General features: G+C 32.9%; 5 protein-coding genes across 11 annotated transcripts; 2 read left to right on the forward strand and 3 right to left on the reverse strand.

The window, feature by feature from the left end:
- The first annotated feature begins 448 nt into the window (after positions 1-448).
- Positions 449-4,495, forward strand: LOC113799660 (protein mesh-like). The gene is given in 6 exon segments (XM_027350329.2): positions 449-1,117; positions 1,119-1,785; positions 1,839-2,472; positions 2,532-2,664; positions 2,742-3,602; positions 3,604-4,495. Coding segments are annotated over 6 exon segments (3,660 nt in total). The 5' UTR covers positions 449-583; the 3' UTR covers positions 4,435-4,495.
- A 682-nt stretch (positions 4,496-5,177) lies between these two features.
- Positions 5,178-10,185, forward strand: Ctl2 (Choline transporter-like 2). 7 transcript variants are annotated; one of them, XM_075820785.1, is made up of 14 exons: positions 5,179-5,825; positions 6,024-6,214; positions 6,372-6,525; positions 7,063-7,185; positions 7,249-7,327; positions 7,394-7,598; positions 7,669-7,943; positions 7,995-8,438; positions 8,491-8,653; positions 8,706-8,923; positions 8,991-9,122; positions 9,182-9,488; positions 9,552-9,636; positions 9,713-10,185. In XM_075820785.1, exons 3-14 carry the CDS (start codon positions 6,459-6,461, stop codon positions 9,811-9,813), a joined length of 2,199 nt encoding a protein of 732 aa, XP_075676900.1. In that variant the 5' UTR covers positions 5,179-5,825; positions 6,024-6,214; positions 6,372-6,458; the 3' UTR covers positions 9,814-10,185. The 7 variants fall into 7 exon arrangements, with proteins under 7 accessions (XP_075676901.1, XP_075676900.1, XP_075676902.1 ...); XM_075820786.1 differs by lacking the exon at positions 6,024-6,214 and having other exon boundaries at positions 5,178-5,825; positions 6,450-6,525; XM_075820787.1 differs by lacking the exons at positions 5,179-5,825; positions 6,024-6,214 and adding an exon at positions 5,849-5,867 and having other exon boundaries at positions 6,450-6,525.
- A 30-nt stretch (positions 10,186-10,215) lies between these two features.
- Positions 10,216-11,238, reverse strand: LOC113799662 (uncharacterized). The gene is made up of 2 exons (XM_027350337.2): positions 11,225-11,238; positions 10,216-11,083 (listed from the first exon to the last, which is right to left on the reverse strand). Exons 1-2 carry the CDS (start codon positions 11,236-11,238, stop codon positions 10,396-10,398), a joined length of 702 nt encoding a protein of 233 aa, XP_027206138.2. The 3' UTR covers positions 10,216-10,395.
- An 82-nt stretch (positions 11,239-11,320) lies between these two features.
- LOC113799370 (uncharacterized) lies at positions 11,321-18,549 on the reverse strand. The gene is made up of 12 exons (XM_075820780.1): positions 18,019-18,549; positions 17,831-17,946; positions 17,147-17,772; positions 16,476-17,076; positions 15,912-16,414; positions 15,393-15,862; positions 15,201-15,328; positions 13,861-15,138; positions 13,058-13,792; positions 12,396-13,005; positions 11,880-12,340; positions 11,321-11,828 (listed from the first exon to the last, which is right to left on the reverse strand). The coding sequence occupies exons 1-12, from the start codon at positions 18,322-18,324 to the stop codon at positions 11,393-11,395; spliced, it is 6,270 nt and encodes a 2,089-aa protein (XP_075676895.1). The 5' UTR covers positions 18,325-18,549; the 3' UTR covers positions 11,321-11,392.
- Positions 18,550-19,547: 998 nt separating this feature from the next.
- LOC113799658 (uncharacterized) lies at positions 19,548-20,489 on the reverse strand. The gene has a single exon (XM_027350327.2). The coding sequence runs from the start codon at positions 20,437-20,439 to the stop codon at positions 19,615-19,617; it is 825 nt and encodes a 274-aa protein (XP_027206128.2). The 5' UTR covers positions 20,440-20,489; the 3' UTR covers positions 19,548-19,614.
- Between the last annotated feature and the right edge of the window lie 409 nt (positions 20,490-20,898).

The raw sequence follows: 20,898 nt of genomic DNA on the forward strand, positions 1-20,898 counted from the left end.
AATTGATTGGAATCGTGAGCCGACAACCCAGCAAACGACCAACAAAAAGAATGGATTCTGTAATTATGTATGTCGCTCCGATTGTTGCAAATCGAAGTCTACCGACGATGAATGTCATCGGAGATGTCCACCGCCATGTGATATATTATGTTTTTATCTCCAACGTTGGTATTCACGTTTGGCTATCATTTTCGGTTATATTGCTATCGTTTTGATATCAATGATATTATTACTGTTTGCTGGATTTTTTAACACTCATTCATGATTGAGCTATTATTTATTGTGTACCTGACATAAATTAAAAATATGTTTATTTATTTTTCTTTTCTTTGTTATTTTTTTTAATGAATGTCATTATGAGGATTAATAGGATTAAATGATAATGAATCGAATATCATCAGCTTAATTTATGGATGCTAATAAAATAAATTGGTTACATTATCAAAATGTAATCAATGAACGATTGGCCGAGTTTGATGGTGAATCACACAAATGAAAATTATTTTCTAAGGTTCCGATCATTTGACTTGTGGAGTTTTTCAGTATCAAATCATTGTGTTTAATTTAGTTAACAATAAAAAAAATGCAACGGAAAATTTATCCAATTGAATTCTTTCTCTTTTTGATTGTTGGTTTTGTTTTTCCCACAAATGGACAAGTTACCGCGAATCACAGTGATAATTTAGTCAAACCAGCATATGTTACATTTAATGATGAATCGGCAGCCAAATATCAGTATCGAATGTCCGGTGATCCACGATTGATGTATCCTTACACAGAAAGTGATTATGTTCGTGAAATTAATTCAATGAAACAGTTTCATGATCAGCCATTACCTTTTCGATTGCCTTTTTTTGGTTTTGCTTATCATTACATCTGGATACACAAAGATGGTTATGTTTGTTTTAATCGAGGTCTAAAAAGCTATGAATTTCCTGTGTCATTTCCAGCTGTTCCAGAAGACCCAGAACGCGAAGAAGATCCATCAATGATGGCTATATTTTTCGCTCATCAAGATATACCATCATCGATTCCTGAATCCGGCTTATATCTACGAATCGAATTAGTCGACCAAATATCTAATCCTGATTATAAACAAATGATATTAGATAATTTCAAAGGGAGCAATGGCTGGTTCAGGTGCTTTCACACCAAAATTTGTCATTATTATTACATGGAAAAATATGACTTTCGCAAATCGACGTTATGATCGACCATTAAAAACGAATACCTATCAAATGGTAATTGGCACCGATGAGAAAGAAACATTTGTCTTTTTCAATTATGAATGGATAACTTGGATAACTCATCTTGATAATTATGATGGACTTAATGGTCCTGCAGCTTATGTTGGTTTTAATGCTGGAAATTCAACTCGTTCACATGAATTTGCACCATATTCACAAAATCCACGTATATCGCTATTGCCACTAATCGGTTATGCTAACAATATTCCTGGCCGTGCCGTATTTCAAGTTCATGATGTTCTCTTTCAAGGCTCATGTGTGGATAAATCATTGGATCCAACACTTCCTGATCGTATGGGTTTAACAACATCAGTAAATTATATAAGCAGCCTTGGCGGTGAATTGCTTGAAGTGACTGGACCTTGTTTTTGGCCAAACAGCCGAATAACATGCCGTTTTGATTCAATTTTGGTAAAAGGCCATTATGTATCGACCAATGTGGCCATCTGTGTGACACCGTTGATTATGTTCGAAGGATTCGTTGATTTGATTGTCACTGTTGATGATAAAACCTTTTTCTATACCCGAATGTATATCCGTAAGTTTATTGCTTGTCAATAGTCGCGATAGATTTTATTACTTCTAATCTAGAATCCCCAGAAAGTCGTCGCGAATTCGATGTTTGGGTCGAACCCACGGAATTAATTGAAAAAAATCCGGATACAATTGATGAAGAACCTGAACAAATATTGACAATAAGATGGAAGACCAGCATTGGTGAGGAGAAAGATCCAATTACTATTGGCATTTGGGCTTATCAAGAATTAGATCAAACTCTATATCCGAGAGTTTATTGGATTCTCGATTTAACACGTGATGCGACAAATAATGGCGAATATAATTTAAACCTCAATCAACTACCTTCATTTGATCACTTAAAACGTTTTGATTATCATTTTGGTTTTATCGGGGTAAATATAACCGGAAAAGAATTATCAATGACTGAATGGAGCCAACCAATGCCTCTTGGATGGCTGCTACGACATTATTGGCGTCGTGAATTTGGTCAAACTAAATGGCAACGAAATTTCTGCCAAAAATGGTTCGATCGTGAAGATCAGAATGAATATTTTGCTACCACATTGTTTCGTTGTCCATGTACTTTGGCTCAAGCTTTACACGACAAAGGCAGATTCGCTCCGGATGAACGATGTAATGTGGTTGATAAGAAATGTGATCAACGACATTTGGGTGCTCAACACTGTGTTCGTACAGCTCGACCATCGTATGTCAACATCTCAACCATTAATTGATTGTTTCATTGTTTTCGATTCTTTTTGTTAGAATTGGTGGATCCGGTCAACAATGTTGCTATGATGATTATGGAGAATTGATTCGCAGTGCTGATACTATGTATTCGGGTCGACCATCACGTACGTTCATATATGGAAAACATCCGTTTAAGATGCAAATGCAGGTCTGTGGCTTTCCTTTTATTAATAATTAACTTGCAAACAATTTAACGATATATTTTTCTAATTCCATTCTTGCTAGACGCCTACATTGTCATATTGGCAACATGATGTAATGCCTTTTTATTATTGCTGCAAATGGGCACCAAGAGAAGATGATAGCGATACGTGCATGATGTTTAATTATTTTCGTACAACCCAGGATTGCAGTTCATATCAGCCACCAGCCATAGCATCGATTTTTGGAGATCCTCACATTATTACTTTTGATCGAGTAAATTATACATTCAATGGTCGAGGTGAATATTCTCTTGTTCATACGAACAATCCAATACATAAACTTGATATACATGGACGTTTTGAACGGTTACCTGGCCATGTAAATGCTACTCAATTAACTGCCGTATCTGTACGGGATAATGTCTCATCAATCGTTGAATTTCGTATAAGACCGGATGGCTGTCGTTGGTTTAACCAAATATTTATTATCGCTGACAAGGAATATCTTTACTATTGGGATGATAATATGCGTACGATACATACGCGTGGCGTAAGCATCTACCAACCTTCAGGCATTCGTAACATGTCACATTTGATTGCTATATTTGATTCTGGTGCCGGTGTTGAAGTTTTGGTCAACGGTGCCGGAACTTTAACCTTGAACGTATACTTACCGTTGACTTTTATGAATTCTACACAAGGCTTACTCGGTTATTATTCAAATGATCCGAATGATGATTTCATGTTGCCAAACGGTTGGATATTAACAAATGAACATGACAAAAGTATCAAACAAATTCATGAGGAATTCGGTGTCAAATATCGTCTTCTAGAAATAGCTCAAGCCAACATCTCCCAGTCGTTGTTTTTCCATGATGTGCTCACTCATTCACAATATGATGATGTTAAATTTCTTCCTCAGTTCGACATAGATCTACAGCAATTTAGAAGATTTGAATGATGTTGACCGAATTTGTTCGGAATCATTAGCATGTCAATTTGATTATCTAGCCACTGGTGATAGTGGATTTGCTGAAAATACAAAAAAAGAAGAAGCGATTGCCGAGAACATGCATTCAATTATTACCGAATCAATCATTCGATGTCCTGCGTTGGATAAGCCAATAAATGGTCGTAAAAGTGAGAATCGTTATTGGCCCGGTACCATTGTTCGATTCAGCTGTTTAGATGGATATCGTCTGCTTGGCTACGAAGTACGTCGATGTCGTGAAGATGGTCTATGGAGTTGGGGCGTGGATCCATATTGTATGCCTGTCATACAATATAATATCCAACTTTTATTCACTTATCTTGTTCCAATTATTGTTACATTTTTGGCCATATATATGGCCATATTTTTCTTCAAACATCGTCAACAACAAAAACTTAAAATGGGCAATTCTTCACAGAGGCGACATTGGTTATTATCTCGGCTCATGTCAAATATCACTACGAACTCGCAATATGGCGGAAGATCATCCTATATTACAGGTGAAAATGTTGATCAATTGATCGATTCAATCGAAACAACAAATGAATCACATCCTGTCCGAATCGCTGACACAAGTCTCGATGACAATGATGTTGTCGTTGATGACCAAAACGGCGAGGACGGTATACCGGACTCCAATGTACTAACAAAACCACCGCCTCTTCCAACTGTTCCACCACCGTCAAGAGAGCCCGAAAAATCATTCAATCGTTTTGTTTTGCCATTCGATCGACAAAATACGATTAACGATTCAGATAATTCAGAAAAAGCCATTCTTGTTTGAATGGCTATTCTATGTATTTTCGAAATAAAATTACTCTAAATTTTTCTTTTCCAATTCAAAATTTTTAAATTCAAATTATTGATAATAGATGTCACCTTCTCTGTTCCAAATTTTAACGAGCAACATTTGAGTTTGGAACATGCAGAACAAATTATTGCTTTTTTAAACTAAAAAAAAAAAATGAAATGCAAATGCTTATTCTAATTAAATGAACGAAATGTCAACAATGGATCATTTAGTGAACAAATCTAATAACTCTTTCAACGTTAGGATTTATTGCTTAAGTTTGATTTCTGTGACAAACTATTGATGGCCGATTTTCGTGCAAAAGAATCTGGAAAATTTTCATTTGAAACCCGTTCAACATCATCGTCGGGTCTGATTCATTCTGCCTCTAGTCATTCAAAGATTGGTCGATCGATTAATGATGATGATGAAATTCGCAAAGTTGAATATTGTCATCAGGTGGATGATGAGGTTGCCAATTATTTTCAGCCAATCATTATGGAATTGAAGCTTCAACAAGAATTATATTCGGAGCAAATAAAACGTCAACATGATCAGTTTCTGAATCGAATACAGACATTATGCAAGAATATACGAAAATCGATGCACACCCGTGTTTCATCAGGATTAGTTCATCAATCCAATACAAATATTCATAATGATGACGATAAAAATACTGACATTGATATCTGATTTTTTTAAGAAAACCAAATTTTTATGATTACGGTATTCATTCGTTACCTTATCATTTTATTCATCACACGCAAATAAAATTCCCGCCATTATTATTTTCTTCACTCTGTTATTTTATTGTTCATTAATTGTTTCCGCCCGTAAAACAAACACTATAGTGGAAAAAGCGCATACATTTATCAATGTTCATTGACCTTTGCCATACCCAACAACACTCTCATTCATCATCGGGAAACCCTACTCTTAATTTGAACAAAAGCATATTAAAATGTATTTATTTATTGTTGGACGCATTCTCAAACACGATAAGTGCAGTCATTTGAATTAAATCATGTACAAGCATCAAAGCATAAAAATGTCTTTGATTGTCATTTGAAAAACATCATGATATTTATTTGAGCTGTAAAACAAAATTGGTTTAATGTGTGTAAATGCTTATATGTGTGATGAGCGACTTTTTTTTCATAACATTTTCATATATGCATTTCGAAATCAATTCTTTCCATGCCCATTTCGAAACGACAAACAAATTTCATTCATTCGACATAAACATCCTAATTGCAATATTTAATCATCATCATCATCACCATTTTGCCAAATACTGGTGTATCTCGATTTGAATGCATGATTTGTTTTTCACTTTCAATGTCAATGTGAATAATAACAACAACAAACAAACAAACAAAAAACAGGTAGGTGCATATATAAATGCAATTGTCATCAACGTTGTACAGGTAAATCCATTTTCGAAAAAGATAGAGACTGTTAATTCAAAATCGATTGAAACCTATCATCGTATAGAATCAATAACCAGTCGCGTTTTTTTTGTTGTTACTAAGAATTTCTAGAATCTTATGTAACAAAAAAATTATTATTGTCAATTGTTCAAGTGTTTTCATTTGAATCCACATAACAACGATCACTCATAATTGACGCGGAAGTATCCTATACTTGACATTCAATAAAAAAAAATTGTCAATCAATGGACCAAAAGTAGCAATTGTCATTCTCCTGGGCAACGGTGTCATTGTTGTCGTTACCGGACACAAAAACTAATTTAAATTGAAACCAGTTATTAAAGGTATCAAATTAAACATTATTATTATATTCTATGATGACAAAAGGTAAACGATCTTTGAACGAAATTTTAGCTTATTCTGTTTTTTTGTTCGTTTTTCATTTTCTTTTTCTTTCTCCCACTGTGCGTATCATACCGAATAATTTACTGTAATGAAAAGTTTTACAACGTTCATGAAGCATATATCTTAGGAAAAGTTTTCTATTCTTATATTTTTGTTAACATTTCAATTTTTTAGTAAAAAAACATGGGCCAGCGAAATAAACCAAGTCCAACTCGCTCATCGCATCCTGTTTCACCGCTTTATAACAAAGGTATGGCATTACATCGTTTGATGGAATATCTAATTAACATTTCATTGATACTTGTAACCGTATACTTGGATTGCATAGTTAGTAAAAATTTGATCGTAGTAAAAGTGATCAGATACTGTCACACTGATGATCAATGTAGCAAACATATAACATACAGTAGCTTGAGCTTAGCAACCAACTGATTATTTTATCGTGTAAAATTAAAAACATGCACAAACTCATACTAACCAAAATATGAAAAAATACGACGTCCATATGATCGATTAGATCAATAAATTTATTCGTAAGATTTTAAGTTGATGTACATAATGTTTGCAAAAAATCAGCAACATCCGTTTATAAATAAGAAACAACTATTAACAAGACACTACCATGGCGATATTATTCGTGTAGAAAATGATATGAATGAATTGTATGATGCAAATCAGTATCGACGAGGATCAAAGCGATACAGTATGAAACAATGATGAATCATTCTTGCATTTTCATCCATCAATCTACTTGATTTTATTCGTTATCTTTTTTTCTCATTTATAGATGAATTTACATTTGAAAGCACTCGTCGATTCGGACCCACGAAACGACGAAAATGTACCGATTGTGGTTGTCTGTTTATATTCATTTTGTTCATTGGGATTTGGGCTGGCATGATCACATATTGTATGTATATTTAGATTGAATAGATAATAATTACTCAGCATTTTATCATCACCGCATTTGCAGTTTTAAATCATGTTAACATCGAACAAGTGATTTTCCCTTCCGATTCATTTGGTAATGTCTGTGGTAAAGGAGAATTGAGGTGATTATTTCAAAACCATTCTTATAATGAAGGATTAATTAATCTTTTGTCTGTCTAATAATATAGCGATCGTCCATATCTATATTTTTTCAATATTCTTAAATGTGTTACTGACCTAGAAGGTACTATCATCGATGGCTGTAATACGCCACAGGTGTGTGTCAAAGAATGTCCCAACATAACGTTCAGTGTTGGTTCTTCTAAGGAAATGCGTAATATCGAACTCGAACATGCAATCTGTCAGTATGGCATTCGGCCCAATAGGAATAATGTATGTATTCTTTTAATCTTTTCCTGTTGATAATTTTCAAATCAGATCTTGACTGATAATCTTTCAATAGCTATACGAATTAAGCCAAAGAGATTTATGTGCCAAATACTATTTCAAAAGTGATCCAGTTGGTGGACGATGTGTTCCATCGATATTACATCTGATTAATAATCGGCTTTTTGATGAAATTCGCAATCAATCCATAAAAGATGATTCTTCTGATGGTTCGGTCACCGCCGAAGAGATTGTTGAATCCAATAAAGCTATAAGCAAATTGATGCAAGCATTAACGCTAGCTAATCATCTTATAACTGATATTGCCCGAACATGGAGATGGATAGCCATGTAAGTTTTGTTGAAGTTTTTATTCACATGAATAATCGTATTTTTCATTAGCGGTCTTATCCTAACCATGTTCATCGCTTTTTTGTGGATATCATTCATGCAATGGATTGCCAGATACATGATCTGGGTATCGATAATTGCATTGTTTATACTAAACAGTTTGGCTTTATATTATAGTGTTGATCAGTACATGAATCTGGTCAATACTAAACCTAATGACACAGATTTGGCTGATATAAATTCAATCATGGCTAAAGTTGTTCATCCAACTGAAGCCCATCGTTATCTTCGTACATCTCGACGTAAAGCTGATATGATGGATTTTGATTTTAAAAGTTTGCTCAAAGATAGCCTGGAACCATATCTCAACAGTACAAAACTTTGGATTGCTTTGGCAGTTGTGTCAGGTATTGGCTTATTGGTATTGACCATGATTACATTTTGTTTATGCAGTCGTATTCGGCTGGCTGTAGCTGTCATTGAAGAAGCTAGCAAGTAAGTCCAATTGAATGAAATTTTTTAAATATTAAACATTTTTTTCTTTTAGAGCGGTCAACAACACCAAGTCAACGTTGATGTTCCCTTTGCTTCCATTTACGTTGAAAGTTGCAGTTCTGACAGTCGCTTTATTTGCATTCGTTACCATATCAACCGGTTCTCAAGCTCATTACCTTCATCAAGTATCTGGAACTGCATGTAGTCCCTTAAAGGTAAGTTCATTTGAGCTTCAATTCACAAAAATTACATCTGGATATTTGTCAGGAATTGGACAACAATTGCACAAAAATCCGACCATTTGGCAGAAATTTAGTCTATTTGGCTCATGGTTTCAACTTATTCGCACTCATTTGGGTGCTTTACTTCATCTCTGGTTTATCATATGTAACATTGTCGGGTGTATTTGCCGACTATTACTGGACAAGAGACAAACGTGAAATATCGTTTTTCATACTTTTGCGCTCGTTTAAACGCTGCATTTTGTGAGGAAATTCATTTTATTAACATGTTTTCGCTTATTTGACATTTTCATCTTTACCCTAACAATAGCTATCATTTGGGTTCAATTGCGTTTGGTTCATTATTAATCGCCATTGTTCGTTTCATTCGAATTATACTCGAATACATTGATCAAAAATGTAAAAAGTATTCGAATAATGTGATTTCTCGTTTTATCATGGGGTTTGTTTAGATTATTATTTTTGTTTCTTGATCGTTGAAATTTTTTATTTTCATTTCAGCTGCTGTAAATGTTGCCTGTGGTGTTTGGAAAAATTCATCAAATTTATTAACAAAAACGCTTATATTATGATGGCGGTACATGGAAAAAGTTTTTGTCGTTCTGCTCAGGATGCATTTTCATTGATCATTTCGAACGGGGCGCGTGCTTTGGTTCTTGAGTGTTTGAGCGCATTCCTTTTATTCCTATCCAAATTAGCCGTTACATTTATTTCTGGCATGATAGCCTTTTTGATAATTACTGATCAAGTCGAATTTGTTCGTTTGGGAGATTTCGATGATCTCAATTATTATTGGGGTCCACTTGGGGTAAGACATTTCACACATAATACAATTGTGTAATGATTTCTTTATTCATATTATTCTTGACAGGTATATCTAATTCTCAGTTATATATTGGCCTCCTCATTTTTTAACGTTTACGATGTTGCAGTTGATACTATTTTCCTCTCTTTTCGTAAGTATTCATAATCAATCCGTTTTATTTATATGTCTAATTTCTTTTCTTTTTTTAATTTTATTGATATCTACAGTGGAAGACTGTAAAATTAACGACGGATCCAGTGAACGTCCATATTACATGACTAAATCATTGGCCAATATTTTCGGTCGTCAAAATAATCAAGCATACTGATCAATTTTTTTGTCTTATTATTAGTGTCAATTTATTTTCGAACCTAATGTAACATAATAACCAAATTCCAAAAACAAAATCACCCACGATATGCAATTTAATGAAAGATACGTTAAAAATATGATTTTCGATTGATCAAAATTGAATACCACTTCCAGATGTTTATTTTTGTTAAAATTGTCACCATTTTGTTTTGCAACATTATCATGCAAAATTTCATCCTCATGTTGACTCTTTTATGCTCAACGCCTTGTTATTTTTATTCAATCTTCATTCATCAATCATTAATAATTTCCAATGTTTCATAATTCCTGAATTCAATAATAAGATTCTAATACTATAAAAAGATATATAATAAAGAAATTAAGCGTATTGATTGCTCAAAATGATATAATCACTATCTTTGCAAACAAACTTGACATTTTATTAATCAATAAAAGCTGGACATTGAATGAATTTTCAAAAATATAAAATTGAAAGTTCACAAGAAAAACTTTTGTTTTATGTTCATAAAAAATTAAAATGACAATGACACAATAGATACAATGAATTTTTTTTATGTGCTTATGAAATTATATTGAATCAATTTAACTGATTTGTTGAAATCATCTCAAATTCTAGGGGTTCCAGAAGTTGAAATTTATTCATGATCAATCGATGACGATTTTGATGCTGAATATTCCAAACAACGTAACCGGTTAACAAAAAGGCCATCGATAATGTCATTGCTCCAAGTAATAAAACGATTGTCGTCAATGTATTGTGTCCGAAAAAACTATTTGTCTCGCTATCACACATTTGATATTCTATATGTTCTCTTCGCGGACAAAATCCATTCATAGTTCTGTGTTTTTCAAGTATCGATTCGGCAATTGTCACATCAGTTTCATCACAAAGATTGGCAGAATAAAACGAGTTCGATTCGATGGCTCGTTTTATGCAATTCTGATGTCGATAAATGATGCAGCAGACTGGCCAACGACGAGCATATTCACTGCCACTGATAATCAAATTGTTGTCATTGTTGCTTAATGTTATGTCTGTTGCTTCTTCGGTAAACCGTTTCGAGCATTGGTTGAACTTTTTTGTCATTGCTTCCCGACATTTTGACCTAATGCCAAGCTTTATAGCTTCAATTTCTTCCGGAATAATTTGTTTACGAAATTTTTCAATCGTTTCATTTGCGGACTGTTTGTCATCAATTTTTCGATCATTTTCACATTTGATAAAATGATTCAACACGATAACAATCAACAGAAAAATCAATTTTCTGATTCATTTTTTAAAGGATAGGGTGTTAGCAAATTAAAGGATTGTAAAAAAAATCAATAGAATGTAGAAATTAATAAAACTACGCAACTCATTTTAAAATAGAACCTGAAATATTAGCCACATTGCATTCAATCAATACAGTATTGCTTCCATCAAATTATTTATGTTTATTAATCCTAATCATGATAATTACTCTGGTTATGCAGTGTAATGATAATAACTATGACAACATTGATTAAACTCAATTTAAATTTTATTTTTTTAATATCTTTGACATTTCGAATCTAGTACAATTAAAGCATGTTAATTAAATTTTTTTTCTCTGCAAATTATGTTTAGTCAATATCATTCGATTAGTTGGTTGATTAATGACTTCTTCACGTTGATTATCGGTTCCATTTTTGATAGACGTGTATGAATGATGAATTTGTTTTGATTTTTGCAATACAATAGTATTACCAATATCATCATCTGATGAAGAAGATGATGATGTCGATTGTTCGGCAATCACATTCAATCGAGGTGGTCCATTATTGGTCTCGTTTAGATTGGTTTGTTTGGTTCTTATAATAGGCATTTCTATCGATTCATGACGATGGTTCAATTGATGGTTGATGGTTGTTAATTGATTGTTCCGCGACAAATCATTTGTTCTGTTCAGCGTATAAGATCCATTGTTTGTACTAATATCGGATGAATATTTCATATCAGAAAAATTTGGCGATCGAGTCGTAAATGTCGATCTAATAAAAGAAATTTCATTTTTCTAATTAGGTAGAACTTTGCACACTTACCGACACCACAGAAAAAGACTAATGATAGCGACCAAAGTGACAACAGAAGCAACAACGATGATGACAATCAGCTCTATATGCATCTTGTTATCCTTTTCTAAGCATCTATTCATACGAATCAATTTAAATTTTCGACCATAATCTACGGCCAATGTTTGTTCGTAATGTTCGTAAATTGTGTTGTTTGTACAATGACATTCGATCATCAATTTTCTCACTGAATTTGACCAATTACAATGTCCAGAGAAATTATCATCTTGTGAACAGGTTTGCGCACACACATCGTTACTTAATTGACATTTGTGAATGGACATTCCATTTTGCTCGTATAAATTACCTGTAGCATTTATCAGTTGTCTATATTTTTCAAACTGAACACATTGACATTCTATTTGCGATTCATTTGAATTACAGACAGTTCCAAGATATGGTGCACATTTGATCGAATTGATATCACAGGGCTATTAGAATGAAATAGAAAATTATCTCAAATACTAATGAATAAAGAAAACCTACATTTTGCTTTTGAACATTTAATTTTTCTACTAATCCAAGAATGATTAATTCGTCACTGTAAGAGGAATCAATAAAACATTGGGTAAGATTTTCACTAAGGAAAGGATTGCAATCATTATAAAGCTGGTCTATTAAGATCGTGTTTATATTCTGTTTTTTCATCAAATCTTCTTGTATCGTGAGACCCACAAAACAATTCAAAGCGGAAGACCGATTGTTGATGGATATTTTTGTACAATTTTCAATAGACAAATTTATCATAACGTCTTTAAATAGTTTTCCTTTTAAATATTTTGTCATGTATTTTTCCAATCGACGTTCAATTGATTTGGGAAAAATCCTTGAAATTTGTTTATTAATCAATGGAAAATTGTGACAAATATTGGCTTGATGAAAATCTTCAAATAATTGTTGAATATTGAAATCACTCAAAAGTGGTCGTAGTTGTTTTTTTATAATCTCGAATTGATTGCCATTTCCGTATTGTTGTCTGAGCCATCGATTTGCATCGCCGATTATCCTCGAATCGTTTGTCCATAGAACTGATGCTTCCAATGTTTGCCACATGAACGTAAGATTCATCGAATAGACATGTGTAGAATATGTACAACTATGATAATCAAATAGTTGAACGAATAATTCAATATCATTGGCTCACTTACTTTTGTCCATCTTTTGAAATAAACGTTCCATGTGGACAGCGGCAAAAGTGCGTCCAGTTATCATTCTGTTTGTGATAAGCATGATTGCCTAATGTGTTGCCTATTGGATCACATTCGGCGTTATGTTTGGCACACAATGTCATTATTGATGGATCTTGACATTGGTCTTGACAAGATTCACTTTTCCCATATTTTATCAAACGTTGACCAGGTGGGCATAAACACTGGTGTTGTATTTTGTATTGCTCACTCCATTGAATCAAACACAATGCATTCTGTTGCTGGCATTTATCCAGGCCATTTCCACCGATATCACAAATAGGTTTTAGGTTGCAAAATTTTCGATCTGATGATTGTTGAAAAAGTAAACCATCCAACGAGATTGAACAATTACAACGTTTCATCGAATTAATCTCGATCGGTTCTTGGTGGCCTGGACATTCAAACTCTTCTTTATTAAGCTGTTCGCATTGATAAACATTGTTCGACATCTGTCGGAATCCTTGTTTACAAAGGCATATATAATTTCCGTCACCTTTGAAAGTAACGGAACAACTCCCATTCGGACCGCATGGGTTTCCATAACAAGCATCTCGTTCGATGCATTGTGAAGTGGAATCTTCAATATAACCCATTTGACTATCACATACACATTTATATGACTTATCTGATTCTCTCGACCATATCCGATTATCTGGACATTGTTTGAAAAATGGTTGCGGAACATCGACGCATCTTTTAAAAAAAACAAAAAGAAACAAAATCAAATAATATTATCATCAAAAAAAACAACAGTTGTAAACCTTGAAAATTGATCGTTCCAATATTGATTGGAAGCTTGAAGTTCACAATTACAGCGAAAGTGATTTTCATAATTCACACATTGCAAATCCAAATTCTTACAAAGTTGACGATTTGTTTGAGTTTTATTGATGTTCAATTTATCACAATAATTCACATATTGACAATATGTTCCAGTGAATCCAGCAGGGCATTTACAGTGATAGTAATCATTTTTGTTTGCAGAAAAATCAACCAAACAAGTTGCAGAATGCTTACAACGATTCTCACGGCAATAGTCATCCATATCTAAATGAAGGATTTGTAATGTATTATCGTCATTTTCGATACGTTTATCGACAATACTAATGCCAATACGAATAGGTTTCTGGTCATAAAAAGAGTCTAGTCTAAACTCTAAAAGCGATGAATTTGAGATCGCAATGGATATTTTTGATGTAATATCTTGCATTCGATCATTAAAAACTATGGGATACCAGCTAATCAATTCAGAAAAATTTTTCACATTAAAATAGAATTTATTTGGGATGTTCGAATGGTTTTTGCTTGAATACGTGATCCATTCGCTTAGCAGGTAAGATATTCTGGAATTCGGATGATTTGAATCAGGAAAATTATTATTTCCAATATAGTTGAACATGTTTGAATCATTCTTCCAAACACTACTTGGAAAACGAATTGGCCACAAGCGTTGACTTCCATTATGTTCATCCCAACTGGGTAAATAATAATTATTTTGTTCGCTCGAATTAATTTGTAACGAAAAATTTTTGATGATTAGTGCGACTATTTTTGCATTTGTTTTGCTGTTTTTATCCAGATGAGCCGAAAAGGAAGCTACAATGCGATTGCTATTTTGTGAAGTCCATTCATATGCACATATATGATCAGTATGTGATAAAAACGATGAATTATCGGATATCCAATTGGGTTGGTTTGTCCACAAGTAGTCATCATTTGATGATAATTTTATACCGATTTGATTCATACTTGATCTTGACAAGTATTGCATATCAAAACAAATGCTTTTGTTTCGTAAAGTGAAATCTAAAAAAGAATTGTTAGACATCATCGTGAAATAGATTTTATCAGAATCTTTCATTGAATTTCGTAATGATCGATAATCCTCTATAAAATAGGCCAATGATTTGAAATTAAATCGATATTGCTCAATCGTTGAGGCTATAGATGTAACATTGTACAGAAATTTGGAGGATGGCTGTGACAAATTGTTATCAAAAATAAGTTCCGATGATGAATAGGTCCATCTTGTTTGACAGCTTAAATGATTAATAAACATAATTGACTTCGGTTTTAGTGAATATAATGCGCTTTGACAAACCTTTCTTGATTCGACCATTCCATTACGTTTGGCCATGAACATGAGCATTCAAAATAAGATGAATTGATCGGAATACACTGATTTGTTTCCACTGGATCGTTCAATAACTTTGGACAAAATAACTTTCCCTGAATTGGTTACAAACAATAGCATTAAAATCATTAAAGGAGTTGAACTAGTGATAAAACCAACCTTTAAACATGGATCATGATGTTGACAATGTTCACCAAAATGACCTCGATAACAACGACATCGGGCAGCTTTGCCTAATCGATAGTCGGCATAACATTCGCCACAACCTGTGCAATTGAATTCCTGACATCCTAACGGATTCAATTGAAATTTGATCATCGTATGATTCTCGAATTGAATTTCTATGGATATCTTGAATCCAAACACATGATTCTCATTCGTTGATAACGAAGAAAATCTATTAAATGTTAGAAAACATTGGCCATATATGCAAGATAAACTTTCACTGAGCTTGATACTGCCAAACTCAAAGTTAGATTCATTCATTCGAAAGTAATACATAATCCCATCAATACGTTTGGCTTTTTCTCCTGCAAACCAAGGTGAAGTTTCGAATTCGAATCTAATCGAATCCAGTTTTGGGGCATAATTATACCATTCAGTTTCAGACCGAAAAAGACCAGTTTTATCTGTCAATTATACAAGTTATAATAATGTCAAAAGAATTCAAATTCTTACTTATGATTGTGTTAGTGTTGATCAAATCATTATTATAATCATTTGAGTTACTTTGACTCAATTCAGCAGTTAATTTTTTCAATTCAAAGTGAATTGATTTAAAGTTGATTTTGACAGGCATATTGCTTTCCGGATCAAAGCGGATAATAAACGAATCCCATTTGTTTAGAATTTGTTCCCAAATAGTAGAAAAAGCAAATAAATTGGAAACTAGACAGAATTGGATTGTTGTATTTTTCGGGTCTAACAAATTGTTAATGCCGTAAAATGGTATTGACGAATTAGAATGCTCGATGGCTGCATTCAATCGAACAAATTGGTTTCTTTTCATTGTGTTTTCAATGCTATAATTAATCATAAGACAAAAATCATATTTCATATATAAATGTTCAGTTTTTAAATCTATTGATATCAGCGGTTGATTAGTCCAGTTCGGTTCATTTGTAGAATATTCGAAAGGCATAGTAAGATTTTTTTTAATGGTAACGTTTGGTTTAATACAACTGTAGTAATTTTAGATTATATCAATGCAAAGTATTATTAATTGAAAATGAAAATGATTACCTTTTACTCATATGATCCCATATAACCTTATTATCTTTGTTGTTACATAAACAGGTCGCGCCATTTTTGGTGTTGATACAATCCTCTGGATGATTACATTCTTTTTTATAGATGCAAAAATCTTTATTCTCACAATAATTGCCATAGAAACCTTTCTGACAATTACAATGACCAGTTTTTTTGCTAGGATCGGATAAACAAATACCTTGATTTTTGCATTTGAATAATTCTGAATGGCAAGGATCACCAAATCCTTGATTAAGTCGCAATGATCCTTCCAAACGTGATGATAACGAATGACAATAAGACTTATGACCTTCAATTATAAACACTAGGCGAAATAGCCGGGTTTGTGGACGTTTGATCAATTGAAATTGTACGATTGTTGAAGAGTTTGTGAACTGAATTGATCGAATAGAAATATCCGAGCAATGACCTATCTGTGTACAGAATTGTGCTGAAATGAATACATTATTTTTGCTTTGATATGAATATTCAAATATTCTATTGGAATTGAAATTGTAATCATCGAATTGAATCCAACGAGATGATATACGTCGTGTGATCAATTTATCTGGATTGTTGCTGAAAAGTCGACAATCTATAAAAGTATTGTTTTTTCATTGTCTCTTTAATTTATATAGTTCATATAATGAATCAGATTATCTTACCTATAGTAAAAAAGATGGCTCCATCATTAAAGTCGAATGTTTCGTCATCATTGTTGGATTGAAACCAATCTTTTGACCAATGATAGGTTATTTGATCAAATGATCGTAGAAAATAAATTGGCGCTTCCGTTGTTTGATTAGTTCGAGATATTATAGTTACATCACTTTTATTCATTAACTCGAAGAGAATGGTGTATTTTTGGCTGGAAAAATAGATAAATTCCTGTAGACATATTTCGCTTGTGGTTTTGAATGAGTTTAAAGTCAAATTTGTTATAGGCACAAGAAATTTAGTATTGTCAAATGAATTATCTTCTGATTGATTGTCGAAGGAAATCGGTTGTAAGAGATAAGAGATCTGAATCTCAACGGTGGTATTGATGGATACAAGTCCGATTGATAGACAGACATTAGTTGGATCTTTGTTGAAATTTTTCGAAATAAAAGTGGAATTTGGCTGTGAAATTTGTTCGGTCGATAACTGTTGTTTTTTCAAATAAATAATTCGAAAATCTTTGAATGCCAGAAAATATAGTCCAGAATAATAGCCAATATGAAATTCGGATATTTTTTCACAATCTATTCGATATCGTAACGGATTCCATCGTTTAGAATGATCATATAATCTAAAGGAATGTTATGAATTTCGGATCTAATGTTATAATTCTGAATGGTTACACTTACAATTTTCGCAAATTTATGCGTCCATACGGCAATGTAAGATATAATTCGAATAAATCAGCGTTATTCACCATAGGAAATCTATACGAGTGCTGAACATCTTTAACGAAAAACCAAAGCTATAAGTGAATAAAAAAAAGCAATGTTTCTTTGATTGTTGCTTATTAAACCATTTCAGCTGGAAATGATACCTTGAAACTTATAATACAGTTGGTAGAATTTATCATGGTCTTCTTAATCAGTGATTCGTTGATTTTTAAATAGATTTTTCTTAAATCGATTTGGTCAGTCGAATTATGTTGATCAATATGATCATCTTGGAAGTAGAAATTATCCGCCGCTGATGACGATGATGGTGGCCAATCGTTAGTGAGGATATCCCAACCATGATTTTCAATTCGTTCGATCAATTCAGCGCCATTATCGTGTTCTGTTGATTCTAGCGGAAATGCTAGAATCGTTAGAATAAAAATCACTTTCAATAAAAACGTATTCATTCGTATGATCAGTTGATGTTTGTGTCCAAAATTAAAATGACATTTCAATTATCAAACGCCTCAAATTTGTTTGCCTTGTTAGCTTTGTGCCCATATTTCTGAATCCCATATGCTTAGATACCGTATGTTTGCATAAATCGTTAAATCGAAACCATTGTCTGATCCAATATATCGATAATTGCCAATGGGCGTTATCGTTTTTTTTTCATTATTAGTATTTTTCAAAATAATTCTGGCCATTTAAATTGCTCAAAGACGCCATCATATTTTTATTTCCTTTCAACTATTCAATTTAGTTTTGTAATAGATAATGTTTTTTTTCTTTGTTTAATATCGCTTTTGTATTGCGATACCTATATTTTACCTATAATTATGTTTGGTTACAAAAAGAATTTTTCAATTTCAATCATTTTTCCGGGAATATTTTCAGAAATTTATATTTTGAAATAAAAATTTGGATCTAAAATTTTTATTTTACAAAATTGGTTATCTATTAGCAGAACTTCCAATGTACAAACTCTACCCTGATGAAAAAGAGGAGGCCATTTTTTTGTGTGTAAGATTTTTTATCTTTGCATTTGAAGTGTTTTTATCGCTTATAGCTCAATATTTACGATAAACTTGAATCATTTTTTAAAAAGTTTTTCGACAATGAATTTTTACAGATGTACGCATGCACTTCTATATCATTTTTCCACATCGACACGTAATAAATAGCTGCGTTCATTACACATTTTTTTCATTTTTCGATTACGACGTTTCTATTTTTCCATCCACGCTGCATTTTAAATTTTCGAATTGACCAAATATTATCATCTCATTTCGATTAATACCATGAGTTCAAATCGTAATTACCGTAGCAATGGTGGTGGTGGTGGTGGCGGCGGTGGGGGTTACCGACAACATAGCTCAAAGGTCACTGTACAAATGACCCAAGAACGTGCTCATGTAAGTTTGGAAAATAAATCAATTTCGATTTCATTTTTGCCAATCAACATTTTCTATTTTACCGATTGATTTAGGTTAACAATGATGGCAGCCGTTGTTATCAACGAGATACTATTCAAGCAAGCGCACGCTTGCCCGTAAATCAGGCTCGCCAAATTGTATCAAATACCGGAAATAACAATGGTGGTGGTGGTGGTCGTTACATTCAAGATTCGGGTTCCCGTCGTTAATAAGCCATTTCTGGCTTTTTAAACATAAATTGTTACTATCACTAATACTAAAAAAGTGAATTTAATGAATATCTTTAAAACAAAATAAATGTGTTCTTTAAACTTTTAATAATCACATGAGTGCTTTAACTAGGTAACTTTGCGTTATCTTTTTACCTTTTCCGGTTGTCGCAACGGTTTTTTGAGACATAGAATTGCGTTCGAAAGATATGGAATAAGGTTGTCGTTCACCAATGGTGGTTGTTGTATTATCTGCCATTGTCGTTTGTCGATTCATTGCCTTACTTCGTTCATTTGACTTATTATTTTGAGGCTGTGTTCTAGCTTGACTTTCACTTGTGGTTTTACTTGTGCCAATGCCACCACTGAGTGAACGAGATCTTGATTTTGATTTTGATTTCCTGTATTTATCCACAACAACAACACTATCAACGTTAGGTGTTGTGGCCAAGGAAAACCGAATTTCCGTTCGTCGTTTTCTTTTTTTCATTTGATAGTATGCTTTTAATTTTTTATAGCCTACTAGAAAAATAAGGATGATAATTCCTGCCGCAACAAATGTAGACATGTATATGATGAATGTTAAAAGCCAATTTCGCCAGTTTGATTTGAATACATCACATTCGGGTGAATTTCCATCATTATCAATGGTGACCACATGTTTATGATAGCATTCGGGCTCAATTTTACATGGATGTTTTTTAATATAAACACACCAAACGTCATTATTATTTCCACCTTGACAACGTTTTTCTAAACATTGACACATGAAATATTCACTACAACATCGCAAAAGAATGACTGATCCAGGTTGTCCCGCCATTATATTATTACGTTCATTATCACATGTTACATTCAACATGGCAGCAGCAATCACCTTGTTCACCATCTTGAAAGTAAACAACAAGATTATTACGAATCGAATTAGTGATTCCATTAATCAATCAATTGATCGGTCGATCGATTCTTAACATTTATTTTTTTTAAACGAGCGTTCTATTTATACCAAAAAAATAATAATAATTTTATTCATTTTTGAAATCATAATTGAATCAGTTATTATTCTATTTTTATGTACTACCCTCCACAGATGTCAGTAATGATTGAACAGAAAATTGTCCTTTGACAGTAAGTTGCTAGCAGCAATGTGAAATAGTATAAAGCAATTCGAATTCGATCGGATTCGGTCAACAAGTGGTTGGATTGTATACAATTGGATCGTATACGAATTGGCAAATTGTCTCATTGTTTGCATGTTTATATATGAATCAATTTCAACTATATTACAAAGTGAGCGCATTTTTTTGGAACTATATTACAAAAACATTAAGCCGAATTTGATCATCGCGACACAATAAACCAGCTGTTTTTTTCAAAGAATGAATTTCTCTTGCTC

The sequence above is a fragment of the Dermatophagoides pteronyssinus genome, unplaced genomic scaffold, assembly GCF_027571235.1.
Source record: "Dermatophagoides pteronyssinus isolate colony J.1.1.1.1 unplaced genomic scaffold, Derpt_VIB-CSIC_2022.12 sq0007, whole genome shotgun sequence".
NCBI lineage: Eukaryota > Metazoa > Arthropoda > Arachnida > Sarcoptiformes > Pyroglyphidae > Dermatophagoides > Dermatophagoides pteronyssinus.